At 37.4% G+C, this 26,835-nt stretch overlaps 3 protein-coding genes, 1 long non-coding RNA gene and 1 pseudogene across 5 annotated transcripts in view; 4 read left to right on the forward strand and 1 right to left on the reverse strand.

The window, feature by feature from the left end:
• Positions 1-7,430, reverse strand: part of LOC147845392 (uncharacterized) — a 258,299-nt gene extending 250,869 nt beyond the window's left edge. Inside the window, exon 1 of the long non-coding RNA XR_015480378.1 lies at positions 6,710-7,430. This is a non-coding gene — a long non-coding RNA (uncharacterized LOC147845392). The remainder of the gene's footprint in view (positions 1-6,709) is intronic.
• Positions 1-26,835, forward strand: part of plbd1a (phospholipase B domain containing 1a) — a 522,382-nt gene that overhangs the window by 68,429 nt on the left and 427,118 nt on the right. The window lies entirely within an intron of this gene.
• LOC147845398 (NAD(P)(+)--arginine ADP-ribosyltransferase 2-like) overlaps positions 1-26,835 on the forward strand; it is a 150,921-nt gene that overhangs the window by 4,830 nt on the left and 119,256 nt on the right. The gene's annotated exons all lie outside the window — the stretch shown is intronic.
• On the forward strand, positions 1,202-10,096 carry LOC147845399 (uncharacterized; annotated as a pseudogene). The gene is made up of 2 exons (XR_015480273.1): positions 1,202-1,414; positions 9,370-10,096. The product of XR_015480273.1 is annotated as an uncharacterized LOC147845399 (transcript).
• Positions 22,014-23,115, forward strand: LOC147845400 (erythroblast NAD(P)(+)--arginine ADP-ribosyltransferase-like). Its single transcript, XM_087243892.1, has 2 exons — positions 22,014-22,114; positions 22,191-23,115. Exons 1-2 carry the CDS (start codon positions 22,058-22,060, stop codon positions 22,989-22,991), a joined length of 858 nt encoding a protein of 285 aa, XP_087100018.1. The 5' UTR covers positions 22,014-22,057; the 3' UTR covers positions 22,992-23,115.

Genomic DNA, 26,835 nt, shown 5'->3' on the forward strand with positions numbered 1-26,835 from the left:
AAACGCGAAAGTGTAAGTTACTGAGGTAAACTTGGTTTTATATTCACACATTTATTCAGTGACAACTTGTGACACACTCCCTGTATTGTTTACCACGGCACTCCTGCATACCTGCAAGTGTGACTACAAAACAACATTAACACTGTTTTGACTGTGAACACTGTTGTACTTTGATAGTCATTGGCTGCTAATATGATTTTGCTATTTAAAGTTTGTAAATAAGATTTTCATGAAATTATATTAGAAAGGAGAAAGTCTGAATGTGCGAATATAAAACCAACTTATGTGTAGGTCCACATACCCTGCCGTACAGGTGCAGTTCAGTGTCAGAATGCAGTAATTTTGCTTGTTGGTGATTAATTACCCAGGCTTTGTGTTACATTAACTCCGTCTTATTTCATTGTCTTTGGCTAGGCAGAATCTGGGTTTTTAGCTCTACATAGTGTTAAATCTGGTCATCAGGGAGCATTATTTCTTGCACATGACCTTAAAGAACATTGTTGGCATCCAAAGACTTGTAGACCTTTAACTTCTCTCTTCTAAAGTCACTTAGAGCTTCAGTGAGATTGTATATTTGCGAGATCGTCTGCGGCTCTTTCTCTGTGTTTGAGTCAATTTAGCTTTTTCAATATGTACTTTTTTATATACTATATAAATATTTATATACTGTGTTTAGCTGTTTCTTCTTTATTTTTTTTGTTTGCTTTTTGCATTTATTTGTCTTCATTGTTAAATATGATTGTTCTGCCTATTTGTTGTTGTATGTATAAATTGTATGCACTCTTTATGGGCTTAATAAAAATAAATAAATAAACAGAGTACAGCACAGGTGGGAAAGATTGCGGAGCAGGATCCGGCTCAAATTAAGCACTGCTTGTATCAGTAACAGATTCATTCATGCACTTTACTACGGTCAAACATAATACAATATTTATTTCTATTTTTATGTGGGCACTTCTATTTAAACTGTGTAAAGGTGACTTTGTCTTTTAGTCACAATTAGAGAGTTTTATGTTCTATATTGGTTGTTTGTGCTCTGCAGATGATGTTTTCTCTTAAATGAAAGGGGATGTGGACATAGATATACTGCCATGTATATATCTATGGGATGTGGCGATTAGTGGATGCTGCTGTAATTGTCCTCTAGATGGCAGTAGTGCAGAGCACACAGTTAGCAGAGGCATTATCCGAGTAAAAGCTCAGAGCAAGGAAAACTCGTGTGGAGGTTTAGTGCTGAAGAAATCATGACAACACACTCCAGCTTTTATATTGAACCTTATGCTGCCAGACTGTTTATCTGACGGACACTTCAGCTGCTTGCCTTTATTCAGTCTATATTGGGGATCAGCTGTAAATTCCTCTACAGAAGCGATCAGAAACGCTGGACTTCAACTGCTATTTCATACGCAAACAGGTCCTGTTCTGTCCTTATTCGTGTTTCTTTCCTTATTTATTTATGTTTCTCTCCTTATTTATCAGCTCATATTTTCAGAGAGTATCGCACAAAAGCAAGATAAAAGGATTAAGATGCAAATTTCACTCTATCTTGACTGAATTATAATATTAACCCTGACTTTGTTTCAAGAAAGCAAGTGAAAAATGAAGCTAAGCTATATTAAGTAGATCTGTTCTTTGTCTTTATTACTGTACTCGTAAACTCGCCCATTTAGAAGCAAAAATTACTTTTTAATTAAAAAGTAAACACAAAGCAGAAGTCTGAAGCTCCTCCACTGGACTCTTCTTCCTTAGATAGTTTGTGGTGAATCAACATTAAAGGTGCTCTACTGTCACCTGCTGGACTGGGGTGTGAAGCGCTGATGGGCATTTTAGTTCTGTAAGCTGGACTGTCCAATAATATCCAGCTGCAGAACCACACAATAATATCCAGCTGCAGAACCACACTATAATATCCAGCTGCAGAACCACACAATAATATCCAGCTGCAGAACCACACAATAATATCCAGCTGCAGAACCACACAATAATATCCAGCTGCAGAACCACACAATAATATCCAGCTGCAGAACCACACAATAATATCCAGCTGCAGAACCACACACGTTTTAGGCAATCTAGGACACACGATTTAGGCAACCATATATGGTAACTAACTAACTAACTCTTTAGCATTATCGCCACCTATTGAATTTTACAAGTATGTTTCCCATTTCAGTCATTATTATTATTACATCGTGACGATCATTTTAACATAACGGCAGTTTCTGAACTCAGACAATGTAAATAAAAATAATTGGTTAAAGACACTTTTGACTTTATTCATGTGTCCACATACACAAGGAAAACATAACAGACTGTCTAATTGTAGGGTTAAGTGTAGTAAACTAGTTCAGGATCTTAATCTTATCATACTTGGTTAAAATCACTTTGTTGTAAAATATAAAAAGCAAACAATAATGTGTCACATTAAAATAAATTAGCCTACTACTGTATATTTAATATAATATTTTATATATATATATATATATATATATATATATATATATATATATATATATATATAAATAATTATATTAAATATACAGTAGTAGGCTAATTTATATATATTTACTTATTATTTTTTTATGAATAGTTCATTTGTTCCTATTGCTAAATTTTGGTTTAAAAATAATTATTGCTTACTATAAATTACTGCAGTATTAAATGTGGGAAACCATTAAATAAAAGGTTATTAGAAAGTTAAACGAATAAACACGCTATTGAATCGCTTGAGTAAAATATTAATATAGTGTCATACATTTTTTATATCTGAAAAGATTTTTATTACATATAATGTATGAATCCATTATATAAATCAAACTAGGGCTGGGCGATTTAGCAAAAAAAAAAATCTAGGTTTTTTATAAAGTTTGACCGATTCACGATTTCGATTTTTTATTTTTTTTTATTGTGTCACTAGTCTTCTCAAAACATTACAACAACATGACTGAAGTAACATTCTCTTTAAAAGTAACTTGAAAAACCATCTGGTTAAAGAACATTGTATTTTTAATTCATGTCACATAAAAATGCAAAGATTTTTACGTCCTTCATACATGTTGAGATCGAGTTTATCGACTTGATGAGGGAATGTCTTGACAATCCACACAGACGTGCAACAAGTAAAATCCTACATGACCACGCTTTAACAGGCAGTCAAGCAGGTCGCACACCAGAAGCGCCGTGACACAGCGCGGACATGACAGTTTAAACTATCACACACACCAAACGCGCACATTCGCATGATATTTAACATGAAACTAATCAGATGGCGCTCTGTGGCGCGGCTGAAATGAGAACTGCTTCGTGAATCATGGCTGGGCGGTGCCGGTGTGTGTATAGAAACCTGTTTAGCATTCTAAAATCCATGGCGTGGTGCTGTGAGGTGCGTCGCCGAGAGGAGCTTCTGGTGTGCTTCCTGCTTTATACAGAGAGTGAACCAAAGCGCATTGGTGCCATTATAATGTATTAAATATATATATATTTTTAAAAGTCGCGATTTCTCGATTTAATTCAAAATTAAATCGTCTTAAAACGTAAATTCGAATTAATCGAAAAAAATCGGTAAAATCGCCCAGCCCTAAATCAAACCTGTCTAATTTAGATCGTTCAGCAAGGCCAGCAAACGAGTATCTGCCATATTATTTTCAGATAATAATGACTGATCATCCATGATGACTGATAGTAAACTGTTCAGTGTATTATATTGAATGGCGATTGGAAACACTGCTCCCCACTCACCCGCCTCAATCGCAATATTTGTGAAATAAAGTAAACACTGTTGTTTATTGTGTACAATATTTATTAACCATATATATCAAAATATATCGATGACGATGTTCAAAAGACGTTAAAAACATTAACATCCATCGTAACCATATATGGTTTGGCTAGATTGTGTGTATAATAGTTCTTAATAATAGTTCTGCAGCTGGATATTATTGAAAGAGTTAGTTAGTTACCATATATGGTTTGCCTAAATCGTGTGTCCTAGATTGTGTGTGCCTAGAACGTGTGTGGTTCTGCGTTTCTGCAGCTGGATATATCTCGGACTGTTAGTTTTCTTCATTGTTTTTTTAGTATTTTATTATTTTCCAGCATTCATTTGCTCCATTACTATCGCTACACAAATTATTATTATCCAAAGACCTGAGGAGATTCTCTGCATGAAGGATTTGTGAATAGCAGATTAACACACAGCTGAATCTCCAATAATGTAGGGAATTAAATGTGAAAGAAATGTGGATGATGTGTGGAGATGATTGAAAGGGGACGTGACTATACAACATAATGCTCAGTTAATGAGGAAGGAGTATGCGCCAAAGTTTGCGTACTCTTCTGTTACACCCTCAAATGTACTTTTTAGGGCTGCAACTAGCGATTATTTTAATGATCGATTAATCTGTCGGATTATTTTTGCGATTAATCTATGAATCCGATTTAAAAAAATAAAATTATTTCCAACCCTTTATTCAAAAACAGAACTAAAATCTTTAGAAAGTGCCCAAACATGTTGTCTTTACACATCCTGTGGCGACGCGTCATGTTTGTCCCGTGAAGGCTGATTTATACTTCTGCATCAAACACCGGCGTATGCTCTCGAAAAATGTAACTACACGCCGCAACATTGCGTAGCGCAAGCTCTGTGATTGGTCGGCTTGGTAGCGCTGACGAGTCTCGGCGGGACCGAGAGCTGCGCGAATGACGCGAACCCAATGGAGCGATTGTTTACAAGTGTGGAGTCCCGTGAAGGAGCTCCGGATGGAAAGTTTTGTTTTGTGTTAACCTCATAGTTAAAGTTGTTGCACGTCCGCCGGTTCCTGCCTCAAAATGAGCGAGTTTGAGCCACTTGTACATCCCGGAGGCGTTCAGGAAAAGCAAAAAAGCAGCGAAGAAACTCGACACAGAGGAACATTTACACCTCACTGCCAACTAGCGTTTCAGAAGTGTTAATGCAGACCAACAGAGACAGCGTGCAGAAGTATAAATGCACAGCTGCACGCGTTGCCTGCGCCGTGGGTTACGCCGGTCACCTGACGCAGAAGTATAAATCAGGCTATACACACAATACTACAATAGCATGACAGATGTGTCCCTTTTATGATGCTTTTCTGTGTAATACAAAATATATAAGTTGAGTGCTTTTGCTGTTTAAAAGACGTATAAATGACCTTGATCGTGATCTATAACGTGAGATGGGCGTCGCCATGTTTACTTGCGTCCTGTCGTATGCCTCATCTATAAATCAAAACACGCAGGATTCAGCGCGTAAACTCATCAGTTACTCCCAAAATGCATGCAATCAAGTGGCTGGCCAACTAGGAGAAGAATAGACTGAACTAGGGCTGCTCGATTATGGGAAAAATCATAATCACGATTATTAAAAACGATTACTGTTAAAGTCAAAATTATTAGCACTCCTGAGAATTTAAAAAAAAAGAAATATTTCCCAAATGATGTTTAACAAGAGCAAGGAATTTTAACAGTATTTCCTCTAATATTTTACTTCTGGAGAAAGGCTCTTTTTTTTTATTTCGGCTAGAATAAAAGCAGGTTTAAATATTTTGAAACCCATTTTAAAGTCTATATTATTAGCCCCCTTAAGCAATCTATTTTTTGATTGTCTGCAAAAGAAACTGCTGTTATACAATCAACTGCCTAATTTCACTAAATCCCGCTTTGAATCTGAATGATTTTATTTTGAAAAATATCTAGTCAAATATTATGTGCTGTGATCATGACAAAGAGAAAATAAATCAGTTATTAGAAATGAATTATTAAAGCTATTATGTTCATAAATCTTCTTTCCATTAAACAGAAATTGGGCAGGAAAGGGGCTACTAATTTTCAGGGGGGCTAATAATTCTGACTTCAACTGTACATATACAGTTATTTTCCACCCTGCAAAGGAAAGAGAAATAAATACAATAGAATAAAAATATGAAATAAACTGTGCTTTAAGCATCTTCACTGTAAGAAAAACACTTTAGCTACAAAAGTCCTTCAGTCAAGAGCAGAGAGGCATGTTCTCCATTTGTTGTTTGATTAATAATCATAAAAACAGGCGGCAGCAGGAATAGCGCACTGTCTCTTTAATGGTTTCTCTTTCACATATCTTTTGATTTTCAACTCGTTTGTTTATTACAAAAATGAGGGTTAGTATGAATAATCACTAAACACTAAGACGCTAAGATGACTTTAGATGTGTGCGCTGACTGCGCTCTGCTCGTCTCAGTGTGCGAGTGAGACCGAATGCTGACTGCATGCTTCTGTTCTGTGTGTGCGTGCATCACACACAGAATCATGCGGTTTTTCGCACTTTTAAGATCAACACGTGTACAACTGAAAAGGGAGCGGTATATATATGATGCAATAATCGTTTATCTCGATTAATGGTTTTTCATAATCGTTTGAAGCCGAAATCGTAATCGGATTTTCGATTAATTGCACAGCCCTAGACCGAACTTTATTGTTTATTTTACTAGGTGTATCTGATATGAATAATATACATCTGCAAAAATATATTTGAATGGATTGTTAGACTTTTTTGGATGTTTCACAAACTCTAAATCAGGGCCGGAGTGGGACTCCTTTTCAGCCCTGGAGTTCAAAGCCTTAGATCGGCCCACCACGGTTAACGACTGACTATATTAAAACAACGTAAATTCCAGTTCAGTTTCTAATGACACTATCACGTCTTTTTCAAGGAAACAGCTGCGCTAAAACTTTAAATGTTTTTCGTAAATATGAGAAGATTAAAGGGGAGCTAAATCTCCAACAATGTTCTTTAAAACATCACAATGTCCTTTCCTGCAATATCTGAATATATTTTCTGTGCAAAATTCTTTATAGATATCCAGTCCTTTGTAACGGTGGTCACACATGAAATAAAAATAAAATATGTACACCTGCATAAGTAACCTAAAAGTATTATATGTCTTAACACTAAAAATAAATAAACTACTCAGGTGAGGTCCGAACTCCAGTTGGCAGCCTCGTAATGCAATGTGCTGACCACTGGACCACAATGGCACTGTTATGCTGGTGCGTTTGAATAAATCTGCAAGACTCACAGTATTACTTTCTATTGATGGCTTAATCTTTTTCTCCCCTTTTTTACATTTCTAATCAAGTTATGTCAGATTTATTAATGTAGTGAATCATCTGATTTTCATTGAGCAGGTGTAATATTCATTAATATTAATTATTCAAATTCCTATATTCACTAAGGTGCCGCTGTTTGGGGTTGAATGATGAAAGTGAAATAATGAGAAAATGAATAAGAAGAGCGGAGCTGGTCAAATAAATAAATAGATGAAAAAAGTGTGACTGCTGAGAGTGCAAGCAGCTAGGGGCACTGGCCCCTGCAGCCAAAATACGGAACGGTCCACCGGGAATTCTCCCGGTCTTCCCAATTAGCCAATCCGGCCCTGCTTTAAATGTCTTGTTTTACTAGTACTTGTGTGTTTTTACATGTCTAAAACATAAAATAAGCATTGGGTGGTTAAAAACACTGCATAATTGGGATCATATGACTTGTCTTTCTCTGGCTCAGTGCCAGCCAACATGCCAAAGCTCAGTTTGAATTTTTTACATCATGCTTGTCGAGCTGGATAACTAGCCAACACCAGCACCAGGGACATTACGTTCCTCACTTCAAAACGGAACCAAAGTAGGATTCTGTAGTGATTTAACTTGCGTTCGCTCCATTCAACAAGTTTGGATGACTAGAGTCGCACAGATTTCTCTGCCTTCTCCGCTTTCCTCTTAGAGCTGTAATGCACTCCTGAATCTGACAGATGGATTAGCTGTAGGCTCTAGAACAGTTAAATGTTGTCCTTCAGTGTTCTGCCTGGATTTCATAAATAGTCTTGCATTTACTAACCCAGACTATAGTTGAAGTGTTTGGAAGTAATTCACATTTTCCTCCTGTAGAAAAACATCAGAAGAACAGTGTTTAGTGGCTTAATGTGTTACAGCAGTTGTTGAAATTGAATGAATGAAGGAAAACAGTTTGGGCAAGTATTAAATTTTTATATCAATCAATCAATCAATCAAGCCTTTATTGTCACTGCACTTTCGTATAGCGAAATTGGACCCCCCAGACCATACACAAAACATCACACTTTTCAGGGGAGACAGATCATAGAAGGTAGCATTTAGAAACGAAGAAAGATACATCTGGACAGTTAGGCAAAGAAAACACCCCCTCAGCTTGCCCTTGATTAGGACAAAGTGGGAAAAGGGAGAAAAACAGACCTATCTTAGCATAAGCACACCGGCAAGACGCAACATAGACACAGGGGAAATGGAAAACAATCCGTTGCGTGCGGGTAGCCAACTGGTCCAGCAGCCATTTCAAGGCGCAAGTCACAGTCCCGCCCACGCCCCTCGTAGGTAAAAGCCCACGAAGGCGTTTGGATGGGGATCGGTGGTAAATGTTTATCTGTAGATATGTTTGTGTGTGTGTGAGCCTGCATAGTCCAGAGTCCCGCAGGTGTCCTTGACAGGGGCAGGAATTTCAGAGCGTCCGCTTATCTTGCTTATCCCAGGGAGTTGTTTAGTTCCAGCCGAGGCCGTCTGGCAGGAGTAAGAGGAGAGCCGAAAAAGACAGATATTTCAAATTTTTTTATTATTTAAAGATATTTTAACTTTAGGTCAATATCTGCCAATTTCACAGATATTTAATGTCCATCACTCGTCTCCCGATCTGGCCAAAATTTGTTGCAGAGCTGCAAGCTTCACCTCGATGGTTTCCAATTTGCGGTCAAGGACCATAGTCTGATTCGCGACCCTACCCATCAGTGTTTCAATCAAGCCGGCCAGCCTAGTGGGGTTTTGAGCTGCGCTGACCGCTTTTATCAGTTTCCGATATCCCAGGGCCCCGCATAAGCCCATCAGCAGAAACCCTGTTATCAAAGTTCCGAATAGGTAGATATCTTCAATATCCTCCAGAGACAGAGCAGCTAGACACAGGACTCTCCACTTCTCCCACCCGTCCATCACGTACCCGCAGGACAACTGGGTTACCTGGAGCCCAGCGATCTCATTGAGAAGATGGTGTCAATTGCATTCAGAGACCAGTTAATCAAATCCATAATTCCTTTTTTCATTTGGAAAGCAGGACAAGGAGAGGCTCAGAGATAGAATAAGATGAGACAAGCGGTGCTAGCAAGGAGACATATGGGACGGAGCGGGAGGAAGAGCGACTGCCTTCGCGGAGCGCCAAAGAAAAGACGGTTATAAAGACGGTTACTGGAAGATTGGTGTAACTCGCTGAAGACCGAAATGATCGTGATTTTATAGTTGTTGTCTGTTATCATTTTTTTTGTATCACTTAAATAAAATGCTGTCTTTTCACTTTTATTTCAGGCCTGGTGGAGGAGACACACCATGTTAAAATGAGAGAAAAAACAAAATCACTGAAGAGAAAAGACCGCAAACGTGTCACCTGCACTCAGTGTGGAAAGAGTCTGGTAAATCTCAAGACCCACATGAGGATTCACACTGGAGAGAAACCATTCACATGTTCTCAGTGTGGGAAGAGTTTCAGACACTCATCAAACCTTAATCAACACATGGTGATCCACACTGGAGAGAAAACACACTCATGTGGTCAGTGTGGAAAATCATTTTTAAGGGCTTCAGAGCTGAATACTCATCTTGGAGTTCATGCAACTGAGAAGCCTTATTCATGCTCTGTATGTGGAAAGAGTTTTGCACATCAAGTAAATTTAAGTAGACATCAGAAGATCCACACTGGTGTGAGAGAGTATATGTGCTTTGAGTGTGGAAAGACTTTTATGACAGCTGCAAACTTATAACAACACCAGATGATTCACACTGGAGAGAAACCTTACATGTGTTCACACGTCGACAAGAGATTCAGTCAGTTAAGAAGCCTGAAAACGCATGTGAGGATTCACACTGGAGATACAGATATGCAAACTAGGAACATTAATGGGTCATTCTTGAACAAATCTTTAATGTGACTCTGCATAACGAGTCCTTTCAGAGTGATTCTTTCATTGCTGTATGTGCAGATCGGGGAAATTATTAATTATTTTATATTCTATCAGGTTTGAGTCGTTCATTAATCACTTGAAATATCTGTAGATCCATCCTCTATGCACTTTGAGCCGAAAAACTTTCGGCTTTTCAAGTCCTCTGGTTTTGAGTTGTTTGTCTTTACATTTACATTTAGTCATTTAGCAGACGCTTTTATCCAGAGCGACTTACAAATGAGGACAAGGAAGCAACTTACACAACTATAAGAGCAACAATGAATAAGTGCTGTAGGCAAGTTTCAGGTGTGTATAGCCTTAGAAGCAAAGCATTGGTAATGTAACTACAGTTGTACAGTTAGTGGTATAGCCAGAGAGGCAATTGCAGATTAGGAAGGAAAGTGGAGACTAAATAGTTGAGTTTTTAGTCGTTTCTTGAAGACAGCGAGTCACTCTGCCGTTCTGATGCAGTTAGGGAGTTCATTCCACCAACTGGGCAGATTGAATGCGAGAGTTCGGGAAAGTGATTTTGTGCGAAAGGCTGCAGGTAAGGGACTGTGACATTGATGTGGGGGGCAGTGCCTTGCTCTCAATCTCGGGGACTTTTATTATGGCGCATTGCCGCACATTGATGTGGAGTGCGTCACAGTTCGGCGCACTTCCGATTTCTCTGTGAATCAGTCATTACGTTCACTTAACGAGGAGAGAAACAAGCCGAGCGAAGTCTGGAGACTCACGGCTGAATATGATTGCTGTTTGTTCCTGTTAGTTTATAAAACTGTGTGCGTACAGAGGAAAAACCACACACACACACACACACGCATCCAAAAGTTCATACATGCATAGATGCATGCGAAGTTGGATCTATGCAGTCTTTAAGGAACATTTAAGCACAAGGCAATGCAATCATCATCATCCAGTGGCCATCCCATTCCATGTATGTTGTTAGAAGACGTTAAACATACAAGTTACAACTGGCTCCCCCTCTGCATGTGACTGTTACCAATAAATCATTCAAGTCTAATTCCTTCTCCGGCTTTGGTGTCCTAACCAACACACCCAGACCAACTCAACTCCCCTATTTAAGAGCTAGCCTTTACAGTCCTGAGCTATTCTCATTAACAGATTTTTTCCCTCTTTGGGATGGAACCACGAGGCGACGTTCATTCACTGAACGCAAGTTTCTGGAGGGCACATAAATCTGCAGAAGTGAGAGCAGATAAGAAGGAGCAAAGCCAGAGGTTGCTTTGTAGGCAAACATCAGAGCTTTGAATTTGATGTGAGCAGCAACTGGCAGCCAGTGCAAACGGATGAGCAGCGGAGTGACATGTGCTCGTTTAGGTTCATTGAAGACCACTCGTGCTGCTGCATTCTGGAGCAGTTGAAGAGGCTTGATAGAGTTAGCTTGGAGCCCAGCTAGTAGAGAGTTGCAGTAATCCAGTTTGGAGAGAACAAGAGCTTGAACAAGGAGTTGAGCTGCATGTTCAGATAGGAAGGGTCGGACCTTTCTGATGTTATAGAGTGTGAATCTGCAAGATCGAGCAGTTCTAGAAATGTGCTCAGAGAAGTTTAGTTGGTCATCAATCGTTACTCCAAGGCTTTTCACCATTCTGGATGCAGTAATGGTGGCCCCATCCATCTGGATTGAAAAGTTATGGTGTAGAGTCGAGTTGGCAGAAACTACAAGCATTTCTGTTTTTGCGAGGTTCAGCTGAAGATGATGATCTTTCATCCAGTGTGAAATATCCGACAGGCAGGCTGAGATGCGAGCTGGAACCGAGGGATCATCAGGATGAAAAGAGAGGTATAGCTGGGTATCATCAGCATAGCAGTGGTAGGAGAATCCATGTCTCTGGATGACTGGTCCTAGAGATGTCGTGTAGATGGAGAAGAGAAGTGGCCCAAGAACAGAGCCTTGAGGTGCCCCAGTGTTTAGATGCTGTAGGTTGGACACCTCTCCCCCCCTGAATGACCTGTCAGAGAGGTAAGATCTGAACCATTGTATAACAGTGCCCGCAACGCCCAATGACTCGAGCGTAGATAGCAGGATCTGGTGGTTGACAGTGTCAAAAGCAGCTGACAAGTCCAGCAAAATGAGGACTGATGATTTAGAGTCTGCTTTAGCCAGTCTGAGATCCTCCACGACCGAGAGCAGGGCAGTCTCAGTTGAGTGGCCTTTCTTAAAGCTGGATTGCTTGTTGTCCATGAGGTTGTTTTGAGTAAGAAAGTCCAGGACTTGATTGAACACTACTTTCTCCAGAATCTTGGCCATGAATGGAAGCAGGGATACCGGTCTGTAGTTTTCAAGTAGCGTTTGGTCCAGGTTGGGTTTCTTTTGCAGTGGGGTTACCCTAGCCTGCTTAAATACATGTACATGTAACTTGTATTTTACATGTAACTTGACAGCAGGATCGGATGTAGGCAATAGTTAAATCATTATTTTCATCTGAAAGAGCTCAACTCTTTCAGTATTCATAGCACCCAAAATGTGTTCAATCCCAACAGAATCCTTCTTCAGTCCCAAAGACTCCCCTCACTCACCAGCAGAGGTCCTCCTCGAGTTTTGAATTTGCCCCAACTACATGTCCCAGAACCAGGTGCTGAACCACCATTAATTTGGCGCCCCATTAAAATAAATAATCCCCAAAACTCTGCCATTCGTTTGTGCTGATTTTTGCTGCAAATTGAACGTTTGTGCTGGATTTGGGGTCTGTGTTATTAAGCATTATTTTTTTTGACCATGTGACGTCACTTTCCACCCCATGTTGCTTAAATGACTGAAAATCAGAACAGGTCGTTTGTGCTCGTATGTGCTGGTTTGAGCCGTTAAAACAAACACTGTCTGTTTTCTTCGTATAGATATGAGCAAAATATTTCGGGAGTCGTGACGTCACTCTCCACCCCATTTTCTTTAAATCACACAAAACTGGTGTTATTCGTTTGTGCAGGATTTGTGCTGGTTTGTGCCATTAAAATAAACACTATCCATTTTCGTTGTTTAGATATATCCTAAATATTTGGTTAGATTTGTGCCGTTGAAATGAACATCAGATATCTATATTCGTGCATGAATATATTGTTTTCATTTGCTCACAATTTGTGCTCATTTGTGCTGCAAAAAATATTATTTGTAGCCCTTAAAATAATATTAGCTCATTCAGAGGTCTCTCGACCCTAGTTGCCTGTAGCCAAAAGAACCGATCCGAAAACCGTGGTAAAAAACCGAGGTATGTATTAAACCGTGGGCTAACTGTATTGCTGCATCCCTAATATATATATCTATATCTATATATATATATATATATATATATATATATATATATATATATATATATATATATATATATATATATATAAACCCTAATCAAACACATCTGATCCAAATAATCAAGGTTTATCATTGACATATGATCAAGACTCAACACATATGAACGTCTCTTATATTTGGATTAAATGTGTTTGATTAAAGTTGGAGCAAAACTATGCAGAGCTGCGGTCCTCCAAGAATTGACTTTGACACCTATGCTTTAATAAGTACCGGGTTGGATCTCGTTTGCCTTCAGAACAGCCTTAATCTATGGTATAGATTCAACAAGGTACTGGAAATATTTCTTAGAGAATTTGCTCTATATTGACATGATAGCATCAAACAGTTGCTGCAGATCTGTCGGCTGCACATCCATGATGTCAATCTCCCGTTTCACCACATCCCAAAGTTGCTCTTTTGGACTGAGATCTGACTAATATATATATATATATATATATATATATATATATATATATATATATATATATATATATATATATATCTGCATGTGAGCATTATGATATTTAAAATGTCTCGTACACAGCTTTTCAATGTAGCAAAACTCACTTTTTAAAATGAATTTAACCACTAGATGGCAGAACAAGACCATTTATTGTGGATTGCTGCATTTGTAGGCTTGTTTTTAATTCTTAGAGTGAAAGTTGCTGAAATTGCAGTGATCTTACTAAATTGCGTCTTGACAAGGTACATTTAAAATCTAATTTTGTCCAAGCTTACAACCTAAATAATTTACACATTATATTTTCCCAGTTATGACATTCCAGCATCGTTGTGTTTTAGTGTCATCCTAAATGATGAGACTTAAATAGCATAAGTGTCATAAAGGCTCTTAAATGCTTAAACCCTGCCAATCAGCTTGTGTTTGTGATTATCGAATATATGTGTATATACATACACATTTCACACATTTCATTTTATATTTACAAGATATGTATACATGCATCATACACGTGATCTTTTTTTCCTTCAGCCATGGATCCAAGAGGAGGTCTTAGTGATGTATGTTTGAATATATTTTATTCTTACAATTTATTTGAAAGTTTTTTTTTTGTTTTCACTTTCACATTCGTCATTTAGTATTGTGTGTGTGTGTGTGTGGTTTGTCTTTAATTCAGCTACCATCAGACCAGCTACCATGTTCAGAAAGGTTCTTTTAGATGTTTATGATGAAGGAGGCCTTGTGGAAGGCTCCATCTTGGTCAAATATAGTGTTGAGCTCTCCAGATGTGAATCCTGTGGTTCGCTCTACAGAAAACCATTGGATACTGTGGCGATGGGAGGACAGGGATGTACAGAACATTCTATTCAGACAAGAGTCTGACGACTTCTGCTCAATGCACTGTTACTACACAGTAGTAGGATGGATTTGTACTTAATGGATGGATTTGTGGTGAACTGATGCATGTATGGGTTTGTAGTCAGTGGCTGGCATGTTTTTATTAAGAGATTGTTTTATTTGTTTTTTAATAATTAAACTAAAATGTTTAATGAACTTGTGTCTGTGTTCTAAATTGATTAATATAATTTAACATAAGGTTACTAATGAGTTAACGTTATTATAAATCTGTCATATTTGAACAATATATATATATATATATATATATATATATATATATATATATATATATATATATATATATATATATATATATATATAAATATATATTTACCAGACAAAAAAAGTGTCAAAATCTTAATTTAAATTATTTTAGGCAATAATTCCAGAAACAACTAAGTCACAGTTTAATATAGTACTGAATAAAACCCTTTTCTAAGTAGTGCATTCATAAATAGCCAGTAAATAGAACAAAAATTTATTTGTCTAATGATATTTAAGCATTTGTTTCCATTATACCCATTATTTTAATGAAAAATGTGATTACGCTTAATTTAACGTTTAATTCTTTATTCTAAACACCAGTAGCATAAAGTATGTAAGAGGCTAAATTATCATATGCATTTGTTTATATGACAAAACATGCTTTTTGACTCAAGAAGGTCCATACTGACTACAAAGGCAGATACTGATAAGATCAGGGCCTGTTGTGTGGACTTTGGGGGTTTTATGGTGTGGTCACATGTTGATTGGTCAGTTTGAATGTCTTGAATGGTTTTAGTCCCATGGTCAAGAAAGATACAAGATAGGAGGTAAACTCGAGCTCTGTCTCTTTTTCCTGCCCTCTCTTTTCCTGGTCTGTTTCTCTCCTGCTCTGCTCCTCTCCACCTCTGGAGTCTATCTTCTCTGACTCTACTGCAATTAGGCTTTTGGGCCTGCTCTCTGTCTCTCTCTCCCTCCCCCTGTGTTTTTCCTTCTATCTCTGGTAACTTTAATTTCACATTTAAGCTGGGTACAATTTATCTCATGTTTTATCATTTCATATTTTATCATTTTATACAGTATTTTGTTATTAATTCAGTTGTAACCAAAGATAATTATTGTCATGAAATCATCTCATTTTCAAGTATTTGTGAATTACTTTTGATTTAACATCAACACTTAATTGTTCCATATAGCAATACAATACAATCACATAATATCAACGCTCTCCCACATTTATAGCTAATAATACTGCCCTTATTTCCGATTTTGGTATGAGATTGCAGAAGAATGGTTTGACTAGAAATGTACGGTTTTTTACCATCATGCTGATTACTTTTTAGTCGCTCGGCAGAACTACAGTTCGAACCGCTGTGGTTTAAAGACAAGTAGAATGATCCACCCTTAAGCTACACAAGCAGCTTTTTAAATATGTTCATCTAATTGGCCAACGCATTTGACCAAAAATAAAACCTTTGACCAATAAAAACCTTTTGCCACGCCCCTACCGGGAAAAAAAACTTTGGCTGCGTCTGAAACCGCATACTTCCATACTATATAGTACGCTAAAATCAGTATGCGAGCCGAGTAGTCTGTCCGAATTTATAGAATTCGAAAATCAGTATGCGAGAAGTACCCGGATGACTTACTACTTCCGGCGAGATTCTGGAGTGCGCATCTCATGCATGCTGAGCTATCCCATGATACCCCTCGAGCGAATTCATGAATGGGAGTAAAGCGACGCAATTGACGGAGGTAGGTCACGTGATCATGACAAAATGGCAGATGTAGTATGTCCGAATTCCCTTCATACTTTTCACATTCACACTGTATGGAATGTACTTTTCTATCGGCCGAGTAGTACGTTTAAATTTAAGTGCAGTACCTACTGAGTAGTAGGTGGTTTCGGACGCAGCCTATGACCAATAATAAACCTTTTACCACGCCTCTATGCCACGCCCATTTCTCCAGACTGCACGGGGGCGCGTGACGCATTTCCATATGCGTGACGCATAAAATGTAAGACGCCGAGCCAACTTCCGCCAATCGTACAGTACAGTTCTACAACCTGAGCGCTACTGAGCGAAACAACTCATTTTTAGGAGAGTTGTCTTAATGGTTTATGACGTTATAGCCTACTTATATATGTTTATGTCAGCTACATAAACATGACATCTAAACGTTTAAAAGTGTCATTTCAAAGACGTGAGAGCAGTACTTCTAGCTAGCACTGCTGTGCTCAGCAACGCACAGCGCCAGTAATTGAAGTCTTACCTCAGTTCCCACACGTTTCCAAAAGACAAAGTCGTGCAGAAGAGGTGGGTTGTTAATATTCAACGTGAGAATTTTACAGAAACAGAAAAGGCAAGAGTGTAGCTGACATTTCCAGTCTAGCAACCTGATCGAGGTTTGAGTACCAACCGGATGCAGACATTTAAGGAAAGGAGCTTGTATGGCAAATAATAGTTTATTTTTATTGCCTTTAAAGTAAACATTAATAACATTAATATACATAAACATTTCTTTAGCTACTTTCTAATTGCTTTTTTTATTCAAAATAAAGACCTTTATTTTATTCACTATATAAAACATTATATATATAAAACATTATTCACTGTGTATCATTTGAAATTAAATTGTCAAAAAAGTTACATTTTGAAAAAAAATATTTTATTCAGATGAACAGAAACATTTCCCAGAGATGAGTTGCGGCTGAAAGGGCATCCGCTGCGTAAAAACTTGCTGGATAAGTTGGCGGTTCATTCCGCTGTGGCGACCCCGGATTAATAAAGGGACTAAGCTAACAAGAAAATTAATGAACAGAAAAAATACAATTGAATCAGTTGTTTTCTCGGCACGGTGCTTCTTCTGTAACTTGTGCATAGAGAGGTATTTGGGCTGATACGTATTAAATACATAAATAAATCACCCCTCTGTTTCATGGAACTTAACACATAATTGATCCATTCCAAACCACTGTTCATGGTTTATGCAACTTCTGTTCCATTTGGGTGCAGGAGGGTCAACAGATGTTGTCACACTCGGCTTATGCTAGTTTTGTTGAATAAAATCAGTAAACAATGCAAAAGAAATATGACAACGAGATGCTGCGCTGCCAGAAACTTGTGTTATTGTCGACTAGTGAAAGAGTCGTTCATAACAGAGATTCATTCACAAACGAATCGCTCCCTCCATCAGTATGAGAAGTGAAAGCAGGAGAGGAGCTGTGTTTCAGGACACGGATTAAAGGGTGGATAGTACATTTCCATACACACAAACACAAGCTTTTAGTCAGGAATGTCCGTGCGATCACTGATCCATCAATGTAGAAAAGTGATGTAAAATTATAAGTTTCATAATTAAAAAAACATTGCGTACTGACCTCCGGGAAAACTCCCGATCATAGATATATGTGTATACCTCTGGCTCTGGATGGCCACATTCCTCCACTACAGCTTAGTCCCGCATTCATTTCACAGGAGCGCTACCCGGTACACGCTTCTTCCAATGGACAACAACAGGGTAGGCGACATCTAATATATATATATATATATATATATATATATATATATATATATATATATATCTAGTACCTAGTAGAAATTGAGGAGAATGACATAATAAATCAGAAGTCAAATAATGCTATATAAACCCTTTAAGTACAAATGTGTACCTTTAGAAAAGATACCACTTTTACAGTTGATTTTGTGTCTAAATGGTTCCCCTCAAATGCTATTTACATGAACGTTCTACCAGAAATGTACATTTTTACTAATAAAAAGAGGTGACAGGCCCTGAGTTAAGCTTGTCGTCCTCTAAAAAAATCATACAAAAATATTAAAGCACAAAGTCCTCCGATTCATTGATAGAACTCATCCTTAATCACTGTCAGCTTCTCCTCCGTCAAATGATGTCACTTCCGAGTCACAGCCTAGAGGTATATTGCAGGCATTGTATATTAAATCTAATGCAAATGTGACAGGACTGACAGAAACACAGGGACAATTGTAAATGTATTCATTTATTTTCTTGTCGGCTTAGTCCTTTTATTATTCTGAGGTCACCACAGCGGAATGAACCACCAACTTATACAGCTTATGTTTTATGCAGTGGATGCCCTTCCAGCTGCAGCCCAACACTGGGGAAACACCCATAAACACTCATTCAAACTCATACACTATGGACAATTTAGTTAATCAATTCCCCTATAGCGCATGTGTTTGGACTGTTGGGGAAACTGGAGCACCCGGAGGAAACCAACGCAAACACAGGGAGAACATGCAAACTCCACACAGAAATGACAACTGACTTAATTGAGGCTCGAACCAGCGACCCTCTTGCTGTAAGGCGATCGTGCTACCTAATGTACCACTGTGACCCCTGTAAATTTATTTGTATTATATATTTGTAATATTTATTTGTAGATTTTATTCATACTGTCGTGATTTCAATCAGTTGATGTGGATGATAACTACTTAAACTTGCTATTCCTGAAGTATTTTTTTCTAAATAACAGTTTTTAGCTGTTCAATTGGGCAAAGGATAAGGTCAATGACAGGGTTTGTACGTTTGCCCAAGTGTTTAACAAAGAAAATCTGGGAACCAAATGACTGACAAATCCCTTTACAGAACAACTCACAGAAATCAACCATCAGTCCATGTTAGACATTTTGGTCACACTTTACAATAAGGTATAAGGTTCATTAGTTAATGTTAATTAATGCATTTACTAACATAAACAGACAACAAACAATACATTTACTACAGTATTTGTTCATGTTAGTTAATGTTAGTTAATGAAAATACAGTAGTTCATTGTTAGTTCATGTTACTCATGGTGCATTAACTAATGTTAACAAGCACAGACTTGTATGTTAATAATGCATTAGTAAATGTTCAATTATGATTAATAAATGCTGTACTTGTGCTGTTCATGATTAGTTCATGTTAGTAAATGCATTACCTAATGAACCTTATTGTAAAGTGTTACCAACATTTTTGGGATGCAATACTTTTTATTCACAGTATTTATGTTTTTATTTCAGGGACAGATAATGTCCGTTTCTGCTAGAATGTCCCATAAATTAAGGCTTCTCAAAGATTAAAAGTGTGCATTTACGATTTTAAGAAAGTTAAAAAGAGAGTGACATTTAAGGGTTTCCTGTGTGACACTTCTGTCATTTGACACTTCTACCCACAGTGAATGGCGGAGAAAGAAACAGATAGTGCTGTTTTCCACATTAGTCTGCTCTGTGTTTTACACCACATTAACAGTCGACTCCAATGAGTCAATGTGAAGAAAGATAAACAGCTAGATTTTCTTTTAAATATAGTTTAAAGAGCATATTGTTGGTAAAAAAGGTAGAATAATTTGTGAAAATAATATAAAATACCATACAATGCCATATTAAGATGTTTAACGAAGTGCAAGGGCACAAATTTGAAAGAAATGTGTCTGTTTTCCCACTTCCAGAAAGTCAGCTTTTTTTAAAACCACTCCAGATGGCTTAATAATAAACTTTAACAAATTTAAAGAAAATCTAGTTCCTACTTTACTCTTACGCAAATTGACTCACTGGGGTGTCTAACCTACAATATGCTCTTTAACTCAGGTGCTGTCTGTTCATTTCTTCTGATCCTCCTTGAGATGGTTCTACAGCTTCATCTGAGTCCAGCTGTGTTTGATTATACTGATTGCATTTGATCAGGAAAGCCACACACCTGTTTATATCAGACTTTACAGCTCACAATGCAGGTCAGAGCAAATGACAATCAGGAGGTCAAAGGAACTGCCTGAAGAGCTCAGAGACAGAATTGTGGCAAGGTACAGATCTGGCCAAGGTAACACAAGCATTTCTGCGGCACTTCAGGTTCCTAAGAGCACAGTGGTCTTCACAGTTCCTAAATAGAAGATGTTTGGGATGACCAGAACCCTTCCTAGAGCTGGCCAAACTGAGCTATCAGGGGAGGAGAGCATTGGTGAAAGAGGTACAGAAGAACCCAAAGATCACTGGGGCTGAGCTCCAGAGGTTCAGTCAGGAGATGAGAGAAATTGTAAAAAGTCAACCATCACTGCAGCCCTTCACTAGTCGAACTTATGGCAGAGTGGCCTGACGGAGGCCTCTTCTCAGTGCAAGACCCATAAAGCCCACATGGAGTTTACTATAAAACACTTGAAGGATTGGTGAGAGATAAGAGTCTCTGGTCTATTGAGAGCCAGGTAGATCTTTCTGGCCTTAATTCTAAGCAGTATGTGTGGAGAAAACTCATCACCTGTCCAATACAGTCCCAACAGTATAGCATAGTGGACGAAAACCTACTCCAGAGTGCTCAAGAGATCAGACTGGGCCAAATGTTCGCCTGCCAACAAGACAATGACCCTAAGTACACTTACTTACAATGTACTTAATCTTAACTGGATCTTCATTTAGTGTTATTGCACCCAGACTCTGGAACTCTCTACCATACTCACTCCGCTCTGCTAATAATATCTCTGAATTCAAATCCTTACTTAAGACTCACTTATTTTCTGAATGCTTCACTTCTGATCTGCCAAACTGACCACTTAATCTGATCAACCTCCACTCTGCTCATATGTCTCTTAGGTCTTGTTTGTGTAATTCCAGTTTGTTATATTTGACCTCATGTATGTTTGTTTATCTTTTTGTTGCATTCCTTGTAAAGTGTCCTTGAGCTCTGGAAAGGCGCTATATAAATAAAAATTATTATTATTATTAAATGTGTTCTTGAATGGCCAAGTCAGAGCCCTGACTCAAACCCAATTAAGCTTCCCTGGAGAGACCTAAAAATGGCTGTCCATTAGTGTTTACTATCCAACCTGACGGAACTGGAGATGATCTGCAAGGAGAAATAGCTGAGAATCCACAAATCCAACTGAAAAAAAAGACCGTCTGTCTTCCATCTTAATTGAGAATATGCTTCTGTATATTAATCATATGGTGATCTCTGTTGAGTTGCAACTAATGTGGAGTGAAACAAACCTGTTAAAAGCTTATTTATGTACTGCATATATATATATATATATTCATCAGCATTAGTCTTTGTGGTGTGAAACCACACATATAGAGCTCATAGGTGTTGCGTTATGATTAAAGTGTTTAGTTGAGCTAAATACATCAAGATCACACTTCAACACACACACAAACACGCATTAATAAAGTACATATAAGACAACTTACAAAGTCTGAAGAGTCATTATTGTCGGACAGCGAGAGACGTTACTCATCTGATCTCCTTGCTCTTGAATATCTCACAGAATCTAAGGAAAAGACCAGAATCACAGGTAATTTATAATCTTGAATATATTATTCAAATCTTATAGACATATTCATGCTGACATGTGAATCAACCGCTCGTCTTCCAGCACAGTATTGAGAGGGATTTATCAGAATGGAGATGTTGAGGATCACTGAAGCTCTTCTCCTGATGTTAGCAGCTCTTCTTCAGGTGAGATTGAGTTTCAGAGTTAATATCACAGATATGAATATTCATGATGTGCTCATTCTGCTCATCATTTCTGCAGGATCACACCAGCGCCGCTGCAGAAGCACAGGGTTACCCTCTGGATATGGCGCTGAACTCAGTGGATGATCAGTTTAAGGGCTGTAGAATGGAAATGTTGCATGAGGTGAATATAACATATCTGAAAGAGGAGAGATCGAACTCAAATAGATTTAATGAGCTTTGGAAAGAAGGTGAACAGAAAGCGGTGCAGAATATTTCCTCAATGTTTGATAAGAATCATTCGATTGCCATCTATGTTTATACGTACGCTAGTGCAGATATTAATAAGGTTGTATATCCTCAATTCAATAAGGACACTCGTAATGGCAAACAGAACTACATAGACAAGAGATACAGATGGTATTCACTTTACTTTCTGTTGACTGATGCGGTTCAGATTCTGAAGAAGGAGCAAAAAAACAAGTGCTATGACACTTTCCGAGGTACAAAATCAACATTTAATCTTTCTGATTCTGAGGAAATTCGTTTTGGCTCGTTTACATCCACGTCTCTTGATCAAGCTCTAGCGAAACGGTTTGGCAAAGTTTCGTGTTTTGAGATCCACACTTGTGAGGGTGCTGATGTGGCTAAATATTCATTCACTAGTTATGAACGAGAGGTGCTGATTCCTCCATATGAGAAGTTTAGAGTCACCGCTGTCTTAAATAAAACAGATGACCAAACTCTCTGGTGTGAAACTGTGTATAAACTAATGAACTCTGGAAAAAGAAGTGACCTGGACTGTGCTCTGTTCAAGAAAAATACACTCTTTCCCCAAAGTCATGACCAAGCTAACAGGGGTTCGCAGAACATTCTGTAACGTTTCTTAAAACTTGTGTAAATGTTTACATGTAACGTTATTAAGTAATGAGTTTGGAAGATTCTTTTATTGCCAATCATAATAGTTTTAATAACTCATCCCTAACAACTGATTTATTTTATGACAGTAACTAATATTAGACTAGATATTCTTCAAGACACTTCTATACAGCTTAAAGTGACATTTAAAGGCTTAACTAGGGTAATTAGGGTAATTAGGCAAGTCATTGTATAACAGTGGTTTGTGCTGGAGACAATCCAAAACTAATATTGCTGAAAGAGACTAATAATATTGACCTTAAATAGCTTTAAAAAAATTAAAAACTGCTTTTATTCTAGCCGAAATAAAACAAATAAGCCTTTTTACAGAAGAAAGAAAGAGGGGCTAGTAATTCTGACTTCAACTGTATGTATGTATGTATGTATGTATATATATATATATATATATATATATATATATATATATATATATATATATATATATATATATATATATATATATATATGATTCCATTATAATGTTTCTATAACTACTGGGAAGGTTAGGCGTTAAGGAAACATTTTAACAACATTAGTTTAATGTAATAGGTGGTCGGAAATTGGAAAATTTTGAAATAACACTCTGAGAAAAATTTAACATTATGGAAATGTTTAGAATAAAATTATTTTACACAATTTTACACAGTAAAGTTAATAACTGTTCAAAATGTAAATAAAAAAGACATTTTGAAAATACTAAAAGCCTCTCTCAATAATGCTTTTGTATTTTACTGAGAACATTTGGGAGACATTCTTAATTATTAACAATAATATATAATAATTATTATTATAATTAATTATTAATAATTCATACAACTTTGATCGAATGTTCTAATGATGTTTTAAATGACGCTGTTTAATGTAACATTAATTGTAACATTAATTTAATCTAATTGGTACATTCTAGTAACATTTTACATAACGCTCTGAAAACATCATATAAAGTAAGACAACATGAAAGTGTTTTGAATAATTTTCTTATAAAAAAACATCAACATGAATACACCGTCTAAAAAAAAGGATGTTTTAAACATTCTGAGAAAATTCATAAAAATGACTTTGTGTAACCCAATGGGAATGTTAAGGGTATGTTTGTACAACTAAAATTCTTTGCTGTTAATAACTTTGTTTCTCTGTCGCAATGTTAGTAGTACTGCCTTTTTAAGAGTTCTCATTTGAGACTCACCCATGATAAAAAATATTTCAATTTACAGGCTAAAAAAATCCCCAGAAAGCACATGTAGGTCTGCAGGACATGCTTTAAGTAGTGTTTAGTCTGTAAATCCTCTGCTGTGTGGGTAACAGAGTCAGACAATATAAATTAATTCATCCTATCTACTTCCATGAATTGAGTCTATATAGATGAAATGGTGTTTTGGTTGTCCTCTTTTGATTGATACTGTATATCGCAGACATTTTAGTGTTTTGTCCATTTGCGCTTACCGTAGTTTACAGAAACCTCTCTGCTCTCAGATTGTTAAAACGTAATGTAAGTGTTTAATATCATTTCTGCCATTGTAGGGGAGTGTGCTGTGAGAATAATACACTCTACTACATGTTTTATATACTTAATGTTGATTTTGGCGATGGTTGAGGTGTTTTGCTAACTGAAATGTCACATTGCTAATGCATTTGAATGTTGTATACGAGATCCCAACAATAGTGAGCTTTCTGTGTTTCCCTTTCAGAGAAAGCTGAATGTAAATCTGCAATATCTCCTGAACTGTGCGCTTGCGTTTTCTCTCAGATGTCTTGTTTAGGATTTTACTATATTATGTTCTTGAATTGAAGGAAATGTTTAGTTTCTGCTGTAGTTTCACAGAAAGCGAGTGAAATATTAGAGAGCTGAATGTAAATCTGCAACATTTGTGCTGTACATTTGTGTCTTCTCTCAGAAAATACGTGAGACAGAGAATAAACCAGATGTTTTCTACAATGGTGGTTGTCTTCTTACATTGGCAGTGCCCTATTTGAATGATTTTGGATGGGTGTTTGGCTGATGTAACACCCTACTGAAAAAAAAAACTGCTTGAACCAGCCTAGGCTGGTTTTAACAGGTTAAACAGCCTGGTTTTAGAGGGGTTTTCAGCCTCTCCACAGCATAGCGGTAAAGTTGGTTTTATATTCGCAGATTCAGACTTTCCCCTTACTAATACAATTTCATAAAAGTATTATTTGCAAACTCTAAATAGCAAAATCATATTAGCAGCCTATGACTATCAAAGTACAACATTGTTCACGGTCAAATAAACAGTGTTAATGTTGTTTTGAAGTAATACTGGCACGCTTATTCTGATCAAATATTCAAAGTAACATGGTAAACAATACAGAGACTTCTAAATGAACAAATGTGCGAATATAAAACCAACTTTACCTCCACCTTTATCTCCACAGCCTGGTCTTGTCATTTTGGGAGATGACCAGTTAAAACAGCTGGACTCTCCTGATTTAAGCTGTAAGCTGTGGAACATAGCTGTTTTGGCTGAGCTCCCAGCCTAGAAATGGCCAAAAAAAAACTCTAAAACCAGACTGGTCGAAGTAGACCTGGCTAGGCTGGTTTAAGCTGGTTTTGTCAGCAAGGTGTATACTCAAAATAAACACCTTTTGCTTCAAACTACTTCATTAAAATGAGCTGAAACGGCACAATCCTTATGTTTTTTTCGACAACCTGATTGTTTTATGTTCAATCCACTTAAATTAGTAAAGATTTAGATAAATTATTCTATTTGTGTTGACACAGCATGAAGGAATTGTGTTGAACTCAGCATTTTTATACTCAAAAGGGATATGATAAACCTCTTATAAATGTCTGTCACTCAAAATATTATTGCTTGGTTAAACTATTTATAGCTGAATCAGCACGGCGCTGAATTCTTGAGGGTTTTTTTAGGACAACTTTTGTGTTTTATGTTCAATGTACTTATACTATGCCACTTATAGCAGCTGATATTGAGCCACACCATGTTGGTGTTTTGTAACATTTAATTTTTACAAGGTGGGTTGTTGGCCCAATGCTGAACTCCCAATTTGGAGGACCAGGACACACACTCATACACTACGACCAGTTTAGTTAATCAATTCCCCTATAGCGCATGTGTTTGGACTTTGGGGGAAACCGGAGCACCCGGAGGAAACCCACACCAACACGGGGAGAACATGCAAACTCCACACAGAAATGCCAACTGACCCAGCCGGGACTTGAACAAGTAAACTTCTTGCTGTGAGGTGACAGTGCTAACCACTGAGCCACTGTGCTGCCCATGTTCAATGTACACACATTGTAAAATCAATTAGGTTAACTAAATCAACTTGTGCTAGGACAACACAAATGAATTATGTGGACACCAGCATTTTTTACAGTGTATAAACATCTTAAAGACGTATTATAAGCATCCACTCATCCCAGATGTCGCACAGATGTATTGCTGATGCAGATGCACTTTAAAAAATGTCTTCCAGATGTAAACAGATGAAATAGACGTCTTTGCGATCTACTTTACTTTACAATCTTTAGAAGTTATACTAATTTTAACACCATTGTTTAACCATTTAATCAGTTTCCAGCTTTTGAACATTGGTTTTCTTGTTTTATCAAAGCATTTATGGTATTGTAAGCTACAGTTCACATGGTAAACATCAGAACATGATAAAGTGCAATGTTTGCTATTTGAATCAAATAAATGTGTGCAGAGGTCACCAATCTCAGTCCTGGAGGGCCGGTGTCCCTGCAGGATTTAGCTCCAACTTGCTTCAACACACCTGCTTGGATGTTTCAAGTATACCTAGTCAGACCTTGGTTAGCTGGT

Source organism: Danio rerio, chromosome 3 (assembly GCF_052040795.2).
Source record: "Danio rerio strain M-AB ecotype USA chromosome 3, GRCz13ab, whole genome shotgun sequence".
NCBI classification, from domain to species: Eukaryota; Metazoa; Chordata; class Actinopteri; order Cypriniformes; family Danionidae; genus Danio; species Danio rerio.